This window comes from Hemiscyllium ocellatum, chromosome 17 (genome assembly GCF_020745735.1).
Source record: "Hemiscyllium ocellatum isolate sHemOce1 chromosome 17, sHemOce1.pat.X.cur, whole genome shotgun sequence".
NCBI lineage: Eukaryota > Metazoa > Chordata > Chondrichthyes > Orectolobiformes > Hemiscylliidae > Hemiscyllium > Hemiscyllium ocellatum.
Window position 1 is genome coordinate 35,025,873 of NC_083417.1, and position 16,775 is coordinate 35,042,647.

The window sequence follows — 16,775 nt, forward strand, 5'->3', positions numbered from 1 at the left end:
TGTATCATCAATAGTCACAGGTGAGGTGCCCAGAAGACTGGAAGTTGACTAACGTGGTGCCACTGTTTAAGAAGGGTGGAAAGGTCAAGCTAGGGAACTATACACCGGTGAGCCTGACCTCAATGGTGGGCAAGTTGGTGGAGGGAACCCTGAGGGACAGGATTTACACATATTTGGAAAGGCATAGGCTGATTAGGGATAGTAAACCTAGCTTTGTGCGTGGAAATCATGACTCACAAACTTGATTGATTTCTTTGAACAAGTAACAAAAAGGATTGTTGAGGGCCGAGCAGTCCACGTGATCTATATGGACTTTGAAAAGGTTCCCCATGGGAGACTGGTTGCAAGGATAGATCTCATGGAATCCAGTCAGACTAGCCACTTGGATACAGAACTGGCTCAAAGGTAGAAGACAGAGGGTGGTGGTGGAGGGTTGTTTTTTTCAGAATGAGGCCTGTGACCAGTGGAGTGTCACAAGGATCAGTGCTGGGTCCACTACTTTTTGTCATTTATATAAATGATTTGAATATAAACGTAGGAGGTAGAGTTAGTAAGCTTGCAGGTGACAACAAAATTGGAAATGTAGTAGACAGTGAAGAAGGTTACCTCAGAATCTTAAGTCAGATGGGCCAATGGGCTGAGGAGTGGAAGATGGAGTTCAAGTTAGGTAAATGCGAGGTGCTGCATTTTGGGAAAGCAAATCAGAGCAGGACTTATACATTTAATGGTAAGGTCCTAGGGAATGCTGCTGATCCAAGAAATCTTGGGAGTGCAGGTTCATAGCTCCTTGAAAGTAGAGACGCAGGTAGATAGGATAGTGAGGGAGGCGTTTGGCATGCTTTCCTTTATTGGCCAGAGCACCGAGTACAGCAGTTGGGAGGTCATGCTGCAGCTGTACAGGACATTGGTTAGGCCACTGTTGAAATAGTGTGTGCAATTCTGGTCTCCTTCCTATTGCCAGGGTTGGAAAATTTGAGCTATAGGGAGAGGCTGAATAGGCTGGATCTGTTTTCCCTGGAGCTTCGAAGGTTGAGGAGTGATCTCAGGTTTATGAAATCATGAGGGACATGGATAGGATAGATATACAAAGTCTTTTCCCCCAGGTGGAGTAGTCCAGAACTAGAGGCCATAAGTTTAGGGCGAGAGGGGAAAGACATAAAAGGGACCTAAGGGACAACTTTTTCACGCAGAAGGTGGTGCGTGTAAGAAATGAGCTGCCAGAAGAAGTGGTGGAGGCTGGTACAATTGCAACATTTAAAAAGGCACTTGGATGGGTATATGAATAGGAAGGGTTTGGAGGGATATAGGCCAAGTGCTGGCAAATGGGACTAGATTAGGTGGGGATATCTGGTCGGCATAAACTAGTTGGACCTAAGTGTCTGTTTCCATGCTGTACATCTCTATGACTCTATGACCCATTTTCTCTGACTCTACACACAAATTTCCTCCTTTGTCCTTGAGTGGGCCAACCCTTTCTCTAGTTTCCCTCTTGCTCCTTATATATGAATAAAAGGCTTTTCTTTTAAAGAAAAGGATTTTCATCAACCCTGTTTGCTGCAGATATTTCATGATCCATTTTTAGCTCTCTTAATTCCTCGTTTCAGAGTGGTCCTACTGTCCTGACATTCTTCCAAAGCTTTTTCTATTTTCAGTCACCCAGGTCTTATGTATGGTTCTTTTTAGCTAGTCTCACAATTTCACCTGTCATCTATGGTTCCCCAATCTTGGCATTTCTATCCCTCATCTTCACAGGGACATGTCTGTCCTGCACTCTAAATAACCTGTTTTTAAAAGCTCCCACATATCAAATGTGGATTTACCATTAAACAGCTGCTCCCAATCCACATTCCCCAGCTCGTGCTGAATTTTGCTAATGTTGGCTGTCCCCCAATTTAGCAGTCTTCCTTTAGGACCACTCTCATCTTTGTCCATAAGTTACTAATACTTATGGAATTGTGATCATTATTCCCAAAGTAATCCTCTACTAAAACTTCAACACCTGGCTGGACTCATTCCCCAATACCAGGTCCAGCATGGCCCCTTCCCAAGTTAGAATATTTACATATTATACTATCAAACATTCCTAGATGCTTATATATTTTGCTCCATCTAGACCTCTAAGTGAATACTAATCAAATGTTGGAAAAATTAAAATCTGCCTTTACCACTACCCTGGTGCTCCTACATCTTTTCATAATGTGTCGACATATTTGTACCTCTATCTCATGCTTGCTGTTGGGAGGCCTGTAATACAGCCCCAACATTGTTACTGCACCCTTCCTATTTCTCAGCTCTGCCCATATTTCCTCATATTCAAGTCCTCCATGGTGTCCCTCTTCAGCACAGCTGTGATATCCTTTCTGACCACTAACGTAACTCCTCCATCCCTTTTCCCTCCCTCTCTATCCAGCCTGAAGCATCTATGTCCTGGGATATTTAGTTGCCAATCTTGCCCTTCCTACAACCACATTTTAGTAAGAGCAATAACATTTTACTCCCAGGTACTAATCCAAGCCCTAAATTCATCTACATGACCTAATACACTTCTCACATTAAAACAAATACACCTCAGACCACCTCTCCCTTTGCGTTCATCATCTGCTTCCTACCTACTCTTTCCCCTTAGTCAGGCTGACTTTATTTTCTAATTCCTCATAGGCTTTAGTTACTACCTCCTCATTTGGTTCCATTCACCCTGTCACATTAATTTAAACCCTCACCAGAACATTGCTTCAGGTCCGGCCCAAACATAGACCATTCAATTTGTAATGGTTCCACCTTCACCAGAACTGGTCCCAATGTCCCAAAAATATGAACCCTTACTCCCTGCACCATCTCTCACGCCATGCATTCATCCAGCCTATTTTTTCATTTCTATTCTGACTAGAACGTGGCACTAGTAGCAATCCCAAGATTACTACCTCTGAGGTTCTATTCTTTAACTTGGCTCCTAACTCCATAAATTCTTCCTGTAGGACCTCATCTCATTTTTTTTAAGCTATATAATTGGTGCTTTTATGCACCACAACTGCTGAGTGTTCACCCTCCCACTTTAGAACGTCCTGCAGCCGATCCCTGACCCGTTCACCTGGGAGGCAATATACCCTATGGGAGTTTCATTTTCGACCACATCAACCACCTTGAGGAAAGCTGCTTGATTGAAATTTAATTGTATTTCTATTTTTAACCACACAGTTATGCTGAAAAGATGCCATTACAAAGATCAACTTTAATGAAATTACTCATTCAATGAGAGGGGTTGGAACACATTAGCTTTTTTTATTGTATTCTCTCTCAAAAAAGATCAAAGGCCAGAATTTCCTCAGAAGCCAATCTGCTTGCAAATACAAAGAGTACACTTACATCCTTTGGTAAACTTTATTTTCTTCATTTCTTCTGGATCCTGTCCAACCAAAACCAAGGATAGAGAAAGCAATCGGGAAGTTCTTATTAAATCAGTTAACGTCTGGTACACAAAATGGGCCTTCTGTCGTCCAGGGCAAACAATTATTGCTAATGGCTGATATTTAAAATAGAAGCGAAGGTTGCTTTATTAACATTAGTTGCATACATTCAAAAAACACAAAACTGCAAATGTAATGTTTTAGCAATATGTCAAAACACATTTGTCTTAAATCATACTTTATCTTTGCAGTCAGGATAACCACAAAATTAACACTGATATGTTAATTTTATGAACACAAATTTTTTACTGCAGTGTTCAGTGAACTTGTGGAATACTGAAGAGGTTTCCCAAATGACTGGTAATTTTTTTTCCTCTTCCTCCCTACACATTTTGATCTCTTATTGAATTGAATTTTTGAACAGAATTGAATTTATTGTCATATGTACTGAGGCACAGCGAAAAGCTTGGTCTTGCGAGCAATACAGTCAGCTCACATAATTATGTAGCATAGATAAGTAGATTTTGCCCGCCTGCAATGCTCATCCTGTCCTTCTGAACGTTTGGAGCAGCCACAACCCAGGTTATACAAGAAGTAGACAAGAAAACCACAAAGTTGAAGAGAGTTTTTCAGTATAACTCTATGGAAAGCTTCTGGTTTAGATCGTAAATGAACATCAATCAGATCAATTAAGTAATATTAATAGAAAAAATATTCAAGTATTTTGATCTCTGCAATAGCTAATACAAGTAAGGAAATTACCAGGCAGTAGTTAGCTTGTTCAAAAATGTACTTTTAAAATCCTGGCCAATTTAATTGCTAGGATTGAGGAATTTTATGATCATAAAGTTGAGCGTCAAGTAGAACATCAAAGGTTTGAATAATGCTATTCTATTAAATGCAGTGGCTAAGGGATTGAAATGCTGATAAGAATATTGCTTTCATGGTACAGGCTCAAGTCGGCTTCTTGGAAGAAATTGCGACTCATGCAATGGGTACTCATATACTAGTCAAGAGTGTGGTGCTAGAAAAGCACAGCAGGTCAGGCAGCAGCCGAGTGGCAAGAGAATCAACATTTCAGGCATAACTCCTTCACCAGGAATGAGGCTTGTGGGCCGGGTTGGGGGCAGTGGAATGGGGCTTATATACTAGCAATTCAAAATCATGGGCTCCCAAAGTGACACTAACCTGCGAGAGGATTGCACCGACACAGCTAACTCACCAGTAAATCAGATGAATTTTTCAACAATCAACAGAGATATTGATATATATTGAGAGTGCTTTTTCCAATTCCAGATTAGTTAATGAAATTAAACTTTAATTCCACAAATAATAGTGAGATTTGAATCTATCTTCCCAGAGCATTACGGCCTGGGCTTCTGGATTACCAAGTTTAATATGCAATGACCTGGTGATGGCTGATCTGATTTTAACGTCAATTTTACATTACTGTATACCTCAGATAAGCTGAACAGTTTGGGTACACCCAAATTAAATTTTTGATCCTAAATTTATTCTGATACTAACTGTAAGCCAACATGTGGGGTTAAACCAAGAGGTAGTACTCTGCCTTAACATTTAATGGAATTAGACATTGTACATGATTAGATTCTCTACAGTGTGGAAACAGGCCCTTCAGCCCAACTAGTCCACATCAACCTTTCAAAGAGTAACCCACCCAGACCATTCCCCATATTTACCCCTGACTAATACACCTAACTCTACAGGCAATTTAGCATGACCAATTCACCTAGCCGGCACACCTTTGGACTGTGGGAGGAAACTGGAGCACCTGGAGGAAAAACATGCAGGCACTGGAGAACGTGCAAACTCCACACAGTCGCCAGAGGCTGGAATCGAACCCTGGCCCTTGGTGCTGTGAGGCAGCAGTGCTAACCACTGAGCCACCGTGCCACCCTTACAGGCGAAGGAAGGATATTTAATTCACAAATTATACTGGAGAACAGAACTATTGAGTGGGAGCAAATTGAAGGATAAATAATGGGTATTAATTCTCTAACATAGAATAGAACAAAGGAAAATTATTTACTCGACTTCACGTTAAGTATCTTAGTACGTAATGAGATCTCCATCAGAGCATCTAAAAGCTTGATTCCTAACAGTCAGCTTGAAATTGACCAGCCTCATTTGTTAAATTAGATTTGATAAGATAAATTAGATATTGAGAGTAGTCCAATCTGTATGGACATATAGATAATTCCAATATATATTGAGAAAAAAATAACTTCAGTAGATTTGAGATTTCTCAGAAGGTTCACTTGAACCAAAGTGTTAACTCCAACTTCTCACCACAGATGCTGCCAGACCTGTTGAGCTTTTCCCGTTTCCGATTTACAGTATCCACAGTTCTTTTGTTTTTTCTGGTAATAGTCAGATTGATCAGCATGAGCAAAATGATTACAACTTGTTATGACATCTTTACTGTGTCTGTCACCACGGCCACAAATTCATAACATGCAGTTTCCCTCTAAATGTTGACTGGCCTGCTGTGTTTTATATTACAGTACCACTGATTAAAATGGAAAACATGTGAATGAAGGGAGCATCTAAAACCTATAAATTTAATGATATTCCATAGGAGATAGATAATAGAAAATTCACCAAACTAGACCAAGACTCTGATCTGGAATGTATTGTCCACAAATCACTGATGGCAAAGAATAAAGCAGATAAGAAGTAGTTGACAACTTCTGCTGCCTCACAGCTGCTCTTGATATGCAGACTCTGAAGGTCGTGTTCAGGCCTTTCAGGTGCTGGAAAATTCCCATTAACTGACTATTGATAATAGAGTTTGATTTTTAAGACGATGTTTAACAAAACAAATGAGGCTTCTTTCAGGCTTTAAATAAACAGCTAGGCAAGGAGGTAAAACGATGTGATATTTTTGAATTATTCAGAAGAATTTGATAAAATGTCAATGATAGGTTTTGAAATAAGATTTAAGTTCACAGATTGAAGTTAATAGATTAGCATGAATTGAAGATTGGATAATAGGCAGAATTCAAACTAATTTTCAGGTTAGCTGGCTCCAATTAGAGTAGGCTTGGCTATTTCAGATTGATATTACCAACTGAAAAGGAGAGGACTGAATAAAATCAAAATAAAGTACTGAAGAAATACACCTAAATGACAAAGTACGCTGGGAGAAGGACATAAGAAGGCTGAATAGAGATATGGATAACTTGGGTGAATTGGCAAAAAAATGGCTGATGGCATAGAACGTGAGAAAAATGCAAAAATATTCACTTTAGTTGGATTAGGAAAACAGATATTTTTAAAAGGTGTGATTATTAAATATTGATATTCAAAAAATTACAGGAAGTTAACATAGCAATTAATTAGGTTGGCATTAAGGTATGTTTAATTATTGCATAAGAATATTACATTAAGGAAATATGGCTACAATTATACAGGGCAATGGCAAGTGCATACCTTGTGTAAAGTTATGATTTCCTTAACCAAAAAAGGATTATATCCCTTAAGAGGCAGTGCAACAAAGATTTCCTAGATTCATTCCTAGGACAAAATGAGTAAAATGTGCTTGTATGCTCTAGAGTCATCTCACAGAAATATGTACATTTTTTTGCAAGGTAAACAGGATTGACAGGCTGCAGAGTCTAAAACTCAGTCATAGCTTCAGTTTGAGTGGGTTAAGCATTTAGGAATTCACATTGGGTTGGGAAACTTTGAAATTCTGTTCTCCAGACAGCTGTGGGTTCCCAGTCATTGAGCATACTTAAAAATGAAGTCAACAGTGTTTTGATTTCTCAGGTAACAGAGGGACTTGGGGGCAAAGCAGGGATGAGAACTAAGGTAGAAAGTTGGTCTTAATTTTATTCAATTGGCAGAACAGGTACACAGACCCACCCAGCCTACTCTTAACGCTGTTTATGTGTGATATCTCATTTACATTAAGGAAGTCAAGACTGGACTGATTCAACATAAACTGTACTGGCAGCAAATTTAGAAAGATTACACATGTTAAGTTTGCATAGGACAGGTTACACTGCAGACAGTGAAGCCAAATATGTAAACATGTTTTACAAACCCAGAAATGGACTCACACAAAACTGACAGAAAACTTCAGCTGTGAAAAAAAAAGAGAATGTAGCAAAAGTGAGTTGCTTTATTAATCCGTGCTGAACATCATCTCGTTTAACTTTTGGAAAATATCTGTATTTGGTCTCAAATTTTAATACTGAATTTAAAGTATACTGATAAATAATAGTGAGTGTATCTGGACATGATAGCAAATAAAAGGGACACAATTCATCAAGGTCCTTACCAAATTTCGCCTGGGTTGATAGTTATACATGGATGGTAATTGTAAAAATGTCAACAATGGAGGGAGGTACAGAAGAGGATCATCTCCTTTCTGCGAAATTGCAATCAAGTCACAACCACGGCCTATAGCAGGCCAACAGTAACCTTGCACAACATTTGGACTAACAATTTTTTTCTTGCACAGTTCCTGAGAGAAAACAGACCAGATAAATATGTCAAAAACAGTATGCCATGATTTGACATTTTGGACTAAATAACATAATAATGTTGCAAATAATCTGTAAATTCACCCTGCAGCTACACAATCTCACTCATCATAGCCAAGCCATTTTCTAACCGGTACATGGTAGAAAGCAATAAGTGACACACATTTATTTTAGTTAAATGACACCAACAACACACAGGGAAGAACAGCAATTTAGATCAGGTGCAAGACAGACATTATTGAGTAACTTTTGTTTAAAATGTAAGCTCTATGATTTTTGGCACGCATTGGGAATGGGGATGCCACTTAGCTGAATTGGTCAGTCGTATGAGCATTACTCGTGATGCCTGGAGAACTCAACTTAGGAGGGGATGGTGGCTCAGTTGTTAGCACTGCTGCCTTACAGTGCTAGGGACCAGGTTTGATTCCAGTCTCGGGCGACTGTGTGGAGCTTGCACGTTCTGCCAGTGTCTGCGTGGGTTTTCTCCGGGTGGTCCGGTTTCCTCCCACAGTGCAAAACGTGCAGGTCAGATGAACTGACCATGCTAAATTGTCCATAATATTAGGTACATTAGCCAGAGGGAAATGGGTCTGGGTGGGTTACTCTTTGGTGGATCAGTGTGGACTTGTTGGGCCAGATGGCCTGTTTCCACACTGTAGGGAATCTAATCTAATCTAAACTGGCCACTGCCACAAGATGAATGTGCGTTTTAAAAATATCTGTTCAGAAATACCAGTATTCCTGGCTATGATGGATGAGTCTATCTTTATTGGAAACATAAATCATGAACTAGCTTTAATAAAGCACCTGACATATGGGCGGCACGGTGGCACAGTGGTTAGCACTGCTGCCTCACAGCGCCTGAAGACCCGGGTTCAATTCCCGACTCAGGCGACTGACTGTGTGGAGTTTGCACGTTCTCCCCGTGTCTGCGTGGGTTTCCTCCGGGTGCTCCGGTTTCCTCCCACAGTCCAAAGATGTGCGGGTCAGGTGAATTGGCCATGCTAAATTGCCCATAGTGTTAGGTAAGGGGTAATGTAGGGGTATGGGTGGGTTTCGCTTCGGCGGGTCGGTGTGGACTTGTTGGGCCGAAGGGCCTGTTTCCACACTGTAAGTCTAATCTAATATCATTCCATTCCAATAGCTAATGTTATCCTGATTCAAAGCATTTGAAATTCCCCTTTTGAACCTTGAATGCCAAATGCATGAGAGTGCCACATCTTTAGGGTCTTGATAACAAGGACTTTGTTGTATAAAATATCAAGTTAGTTTCTTTAAAAAGCATACGAGATACTTATTTAGGTTTAACAACAATTGAAAGCTTTTGATGATTACGTTCCTTCTGCTCAAGGCAGACATTTTTGAAGGCCATCAAACTGCAAGAAATTCAATATGTCCACAATGGAGTACATAAATATGTGTGTTGAGTCATTGTACAGGCAGGGCAGTGAAGCAGTTACAATAGTTCTATTAAATAACAATGACAAGTTCTATTAAAAGATACAAAGAAAAATCTCAAGTCACTTCAAGGGACTGTCAGGAAATAAGAACAAGAATTTTATTTATAAAGTAAAAAATTAAGTTAAAGAGAGATACATTTTCAGAAATTAATGACAGTGACAGAGATTTAAAAAAACCTTGACTTAAATTGTGGTAGACCAAAAAGCCGGTGACCTAATCTGATACCACAAAATTAATAGTTCTGTTTTAATATTTGGCATGAAAATAACCCAGATAAAAATTGTTAACTTGAATAATTCAAATAAAAGATATATATGCAGGAAATAATTGCCAACTTGCTAGAATAAAAACATCTCAAAAAAAGAGAATAAAAGCAGAATGCAAGATACATATTATTTACCACAAAGAAAAGGAAATGAGCTTGTGCATTGTAGGCCCTTCTTAATTCACTGGTATAAGTTTTGAATTTATTCCAATTTTGAACTGAAGATTACTTCTGTAGAAACTTGCAAGCAATTAGTGATATAAAAGAACATTACCTTTTTTAAATCCAGAGAAATAGGTGACATTTCCATGCTCCTACAAGGTCTCAGTTTGATGAGTGAGTGCACCAAGACTCCATTGCAGAGGTCAAAAGCCATTTTGTAGGATGGCTAAAAAGAACAACCAAAGAATAAATCCTTCTGTAGTCTTGAAGACAACTACCAGTTTTAACTGCTCAACAATGCAACTGATTTGATTCATGGCCTACTGTCAATGTGTGCTGTTCTGAGAGCATCAAAACTCACTTTTTTATACTGAGACTTTTTAAAATAAATGGTTTAACTAAAATTTTTAAATTTGTAATTCAACCTAGCTGACAATTCAGCGAAGTTACTTAACACAAGAAATTGAACACCAGATGAAAGAATGTAACTCATAAATATCTGACATGAAGAGCCACTGGGTTTATATCATAAAGAAATCCATTCCGATAATATTCATAAATCATTAAAATTCTACACATATATATTGACCTGTATAATACATAGAAAGGATGCCTTGAATTGCTAATGAGATAAAACTGAGACTAATTTACAACAGTTTAGGAGAAATTAGCCTCTACAAGTGCAAAATGACTTCGTCTTTCAGAACCTTATTAGCTTTAGTCTTCGTTCCATTTTTAATTTTGCACAACATCATAATTTCTCAAGATAGGGATGCACGTAATGCAGAAGTTAGAATTGAAAATAAATGACATTTCTGTAACAAATGTTTTGTACAGTAATATAACAGCTCAATGGCTGCAGAAGATTAGTACACTCTGGCCGAAAAGGATTTCCATTTGTAGCACCAGCTTTATGGGCAGCCCTGTAATAACACTATACTATCAATCAGTTACATGTTTGTCTAAGTGAGTGAGGTCACAAATTTGAGCATATATCTTACACTTCAGTAAGCAGCAGTGTTCCCCAATCATACATCTGTATGTAGAGTCACAAAATTGTGACATATATAAAATATATACACACCCGCAAGTCTATATGTTATCCAGTTCTTGTAGTTCTGCTCAAGGTATACATGTTGTCATGAAACTCAGCGCATTAATTGGAGGAGGAGTAGATAAAGGATATTTTATTACAGTTTTTACTAATAAGTTTAATAATAAACAGGGAATGGTTATACATCTGTGACCTTTCATTAGAACAGACCTAAAATGTTAACTTCCATTTCTCCCACCACAAATGCTGCCTGGCCTATAGAGTATTTCCTGCATTCTCTGTTAAATATTTTGCTTTTGGATTACTGTTTAATTCACCACCCTTTCCTGTCCACCAAGGTGGTGAAAAAAAATGTCAAGAATATTTGTTTTTCTTTCAACTGGTGTTACCTTATTTAAGTATTTAATCTTTGTTTTGTTTTAATATACTTTCTTGCTTCTGTAATGCCCACGCGTTGTAATGAGCCAAGTATGACCAAACTTACATTCTTTTCTGGGGTGTGGGCATAGAGATCAATAATTGTTTCCTATTTTTAATGATACCTGAAACACAGTGCCTTGCTGGACCATTTCAAAGGGCAGTTAAGAAACAGAGATGGGGAGCTCTGGTGGGTGTGGCAGGAGGGGCAAATATCCTTTTGCTTCGCAAGGATATCTGGGATTGCAGGGCAGCTATTTAGATTATGATACTGAGGAGGACTGGAAGGGGCCGAGTGAATAAACGTTTTTTTTAAAAATAGCAATGAAGAGAAAGCGGTTTAAAAAAAACTGCAAAAATTCGTTTCAAAAAAGCTTTCAATCCTCTGGATTACCACCCACCTTTGCTATATTTTACCTTTTTTTTCTTTCAGTTTGACATTATCCTTACTTCCTTGGTTAATAGTGTTCAGTTCATCCCTTACCCAGCATATCCCATGGCCAATGCACCTGACCAGCGCATCTTTAGACTGTAGGAGGACACTGGAGCACTTGGAGGAACCCACGCAGGTGCGGGGAGAATGTGCAAAATCCACACAGATAGTTGCCCAAGGGTGGAATCAAATTTTGGTCCCTGGCACTGAGGGAGTAGTGCTAATCACTGAGCCATCATGCCACCCTTTCCTAAATATTGTGATAATACAGAAACGATGAAATAAATACAAATAAAATTTTGACACCAATTTACAGATAGACAGTAGCTACTGTTAGCAAATTTCAGCCTCCTATCTCTACTTACATAAGTCCAAATTGCATGGAGTTTGGAAGAATTTCTGCCACAAGACCTAGTGGGATTTCTCACCACATCTCACTAAACTCACCTAATTTTTGACCGACCTAATATGGCTTCCAACACACCTGATTCCCAACCCATCTTATGCAGCTTTCCCATAAAAACTTGCCCCTCAGAGGACATCCCAGAATTCACGAGCATTCCTTGCACCCCTGCTATCTTTAAAAGCCCATTGTAAACTGGACGAGCGTGGTCATATATGAGCTGCTCTGCACAGTTAGTGATGCTTGCCAGAACAAGGTGTACTAAACGTAATTGGGTCAGCCAGCTGGACCTCATACAGTATGAGTTCCCTGATTGGGAATGTAAACCTTATCCAGTCGCAGGACCTGGCTGGCCTAAAGGGTCAATGTTAGCAATATGGAGCCTCAGGAATGTCTGACTCATTGGTCTCCTCTAGCTGTCTTCACCTACCCCCACTTCACCACCCTGCCTCTGCCAGCTTTTTATGTGCAGCTTCCTCTACACCTACCTCCAGTTCTGAAGAACGGTTACACCTGAAACATCGACTTCCCCACTTCCTGTTGCTGCCTGGTCTGCTGTGTTCTTCCAACCTCATACCTGTCTATTTTGGATTCCAGTATCTGCAATTTTTTTTTATCTCTGATTCATTATGAGGCAGTGCTATTGTCAAAGGCTATGCATTTGTAAATAAAGGGTGATTGGTGATCAGTGAAGCACAATCCTGAAAAAGTCAATTTCAGATGTTGGTGGATCCAGTATATGGAAAGAATTCATTATTGTTTCTGGACAAATGACATGGCAGGTGAAAAACAAGTGATTATCATGGCAGCCTGTGCAGCTGCAGCTTTTCCTGTCATTGGGAGTCTAACTTTTCCTGAGGCACGAATTAGTTAAAACCTTTCAAGAATTGATTGACACAGTTAAGGAACATTATAACCACAAGTCACTTTTAATTTTGAGATACCACTGCCTTTACTTGGCAATTTGAAAACCAGGGTAATCAGTGCCAGGGTTTGTGACCAGATTATGACAACTGGTCGAAGTGTGTGAATTTGGTTTAACCCTTAATAAGATGCTCGGAGGCAATCTAGTATGCAGGTTTAATGAGGTGACTAGGCAAAAATTCTTACTGGCTGAAGCTCAGCTAGACTTCAAAAAGGCGCTACATTGGTTTTATCATTGAAAAATACAACAAATGGTGCTTGTGATTTGCAGGACATTCCAATGGAGTAAACTCCCTTGCCAGTTTGCCTGAGCTTGGGCAACACCTTTTAGGTCTTTAGGTCCTTCTTTAGGTCGCTCCTGGCTAACTTTTAACTCTTAAACTCCCTGACTGAGCCTTCACATCAAGCTTCCTTCTTCCTTTTGACAAGAGATTCAAATCCTTTATTAAACCATGGTTCACTTGTTCAACCACTTCCTCCCTGCCTGACTGCACATAGTTATCAAGAGCACACAGTAGCTATTCCTTGAACAAGCTCCATATTTTAACTGTACCCATCTCCTGCAGTTTCCATCCCCAACCTATACATCCTAAATCTTGCCTAATCGCATCATATAACTGCTTTTCCCCAGCTATAACTCTTGCCCTGCGGGTATGTACCTATCCCTTTACATTGCGAAAGTCAATGTAACCAAATTGTGGTCACTATCACCAAGGTGCTCACCTACTTCCAAATCTAACATCTGGCTTGGTTCATTACCCAGTACCAAATCCAATGTAGCCTGTCCTCTTGTTGGTCTATCTACGTACTATGTCAGGAAACCCTTCTGCACAGATTGGACAAAAACTGACTTATCTCAAGTGCTCCACATGTAGCATTTCCAGTCAATATTTGGAAACTTAAAGGCCCCCATAACAACTACCCTGTTACTTTCACTTCTATCCAGAATTGTCTGTGATCCCTTCCTCTACATCTCTGGAACTTTTTGGAGGCCTATAGAAAACTCCCAACAGGGCGACCTCTCCTATTGCTAAACTCAGCCTCAGTAGACGAGTCCTCATCAAACATCCTTTCTGCCACCATAATACTGTCCTTGATTAACAATGCCACACCTCCCCCTCTTTTATTACCTCCCCTGCTCTTAGTCAAACATCTAAACCCTGAAACAGCAACAAACATTTCTGTCCCTACTCTACCCATATCTCTGAAATGGCCACAACATTGAAGTCCCAGGTACCAACCCATGCTGCAAGTTCACCCACCCAGATTAAGTTACATTTGTATAGGATTTTGGTTCAGCCACATTTGGAATACTGCATACAGTTCTGGTTGCCACAATCCTGGTAGGATGTGGATGTTTTGGAGAGGGTGCAGAGGAGGTTCTCCGGTATGTTGCCTGATATGGAGGGCACTAGCTCCGAAGATAGGCTGAGTAGATTAGGATTATCTGGATTAGAAAGATGGGAGGTTGTTGGGGAGAGGAAACTAATTGAGGTCTACAAAATTATAAATGGCATAGACTGGGTGGATAGCAAGAAGCTTTTTCCCAGAGTGGGGGACTCAGTTACTAGGGGTCATGAGTTCAAGGTGAGAGGGGACAAGTTTAAGGGAGATATGGAAGGAAAGTTCTTTACACAGAGGGTGATGAGTGCCTGGAATGAGTTGCCAGCAAAGCTGGTAGAGGTGGGCACATTAGCATCATTTTAGATGTATCTAGACAGATACGTGAATGGGCAGGGAGCGGAGAGGTACAGATCCTTAGAAAATAGGCAACAGGTTTAGACAGAGGATCTGGAGGGCCGAAGGGTCTGTTCCTGTGCTGCAATTTTAAAAAATCTTTCTTTGTCCTCATTGGGATCTATTACTGCCAGGAGGCATGAACTATTTTCTTAAATACCTGCTATTTCACTGAATGCACCTTAGTATATGAATCATAATACATGAATTAAACAGCACAAAGATGTTAATGAGTATGATTTTGTAGCAATTACAGACATAGTTATAACTGGGTATGTAACGTTTTGAAAGGACAGGCAGGGAAGGAAAGATGGTGAGGTAGCTTTGATAGAATCAACTGGAATAAGTATGTTAGCAGAAAATGACGTTGGCTAGGAAGAGGTAACCCATATGGGTGGAGTTAAGAAGTAACAAAGGGGAGAAGACATTGGTAGCAGTAGTCTTTTGGTACCCAGAACAGTGATTCCCATAATCAATGTTCGGCATATATTAAAAGGATCACAAAAAGAACTGATTCCAGCAGTAAAAATCTGCACATTAAAAATCAATAACCTTCTTAAATGTACTCAATCAGTTACAGGTTGAAGGGTTATAGAGAGCGAGCAGGAAAGAGGAGTAGAAGCCAAAATGAAATCAGCCATGGTCCTGTTTAATATGATAGAATAGCCCAGTCCTCCTCATCATTCTGATCACTGACTACAATAAATATATAGTGATGTGTGAGAACTACTACCTGGAATTCTACTTTAGAGAGAACACTGAAAGAGGATGCATTACCCATCACAGCATGCCTGCCTATGAAACCAGGACTGAATATTAAACTCCGTGGAAGTGCTCAGCCAGATTTTAATTCAATTACCATGGGCAAATCTTCAGGTGTTGAAGTGACCATACTGGAATCCATCAAATACAAAATCAGCAGCCCTCCAGCATCAGGGCTCAGAAACTCGTCAGCCCACAGCTCTATCAGTTTGCTCAGTACAATTTCCCTAATGATTGATATTTGGTGAGATTACAGTTTCTACCTCCCGCTTTGTAGCTACGACTCAAGTGCGTTCTGTATTCTCCATAATTCAGCAGCAAAATGTTTGACTATTTCATTAGCCACTTCCTTATTATTCAATATTCACTCTTCTCAAGAGCAGCACTCCTTTTCTGTTCCTTTAGAATATGTGTACAAAATCTCACTTCCATCTCTCTCCAGAGTTACTCAGGATATTGTCCTTGGTCCAACCACCTTCAGCTATATCAATGATCTTCCCTCCATTAAAAGATCAGAAGTGCAGATGTTCATTGATGATCACACAATTTTCAGCACCATATGTAACTCAAGTACTGCAACACTATGTCCAAATCGAGCAAGACATGGACATCCAAATACAGAGTGGCAACAAGAGCCGGTTAGAGACTACCAGAACCAAACGAACTGCAAAACTGAAAGAAAGCAGCTCACCAACTTCTCCAATGCAACAGAGGATGGACAATAAATGCTTACTCAGTCTGCAACACCTCAATGCCATGAATGAAGTTTGAAAAAGTAGTTTCTTCTAATAACCATAATTATTTTCTGCTGATCCATGTTTTGTCATCTTCTCATGTTCTTGAAGTTTTGTCCAATCATCTGACCAGACACTCATCTTTGCAATTATATACTTTTTCCTCAAGTTCGGTGCTGGTCTTCCTCCTTTTAGAATAGTTCTTTATATTAAGAATCTAGTTACTTTGAGTATTCTGAAGTATCCCTTTAAAATGTTTGCAGTGCTTATTTATTGATTCATCTGCTAGTTCACTTCAAATTGGTAATTCTGGATATAGGGTGGTTCGCTGAGCTGGAAGGTTCATTTCCAGACGTTTCGTTACCCTACTGGGTAACATCTTCAGTGGGCGTCAGGCGATGCAATGTTGAAAATTCCTGCTTTCTATTTATATGTTTGGGTTTATTTAGGTTGGTGATATCATTTCCTGTTCCTTTTTCAGAGAGTGATAGATGGGGTCTAACTCGAT

General features: G+C 39.7%; 1 protein-coding gene across 1 annotated transcript in view; it reads right to left on the reverse strand.

Moving 5' to 3' along the window:
- The window catches only part of tdrd12 (tudor domain containing 12), a 132,209-nt gene that overhangs the window by 78,150 nt on the left and 37,284 nt on the right, over positions 1-16,775 (reverse strand). Inside the window, exons 10-12 of the mRNA XM_060838340.1 lie at positions 9,916-10,029; positions 7,711-7,896; positions 3,364-3,520 (exon numbers count right to left, since the gene is read on the reverse strand). Of these exons, the coding sequence (XP_060694323.1) occupies positions 3,364-3,520; positions 7,711-7,896; positions 9,916-10,029 (457 nt within the window). The remainder of the gene's footprint in view (positions 1-3,363; positions 3,521-7,710; positions 7,897-9,915; positions 10,030-16,775) is intronic.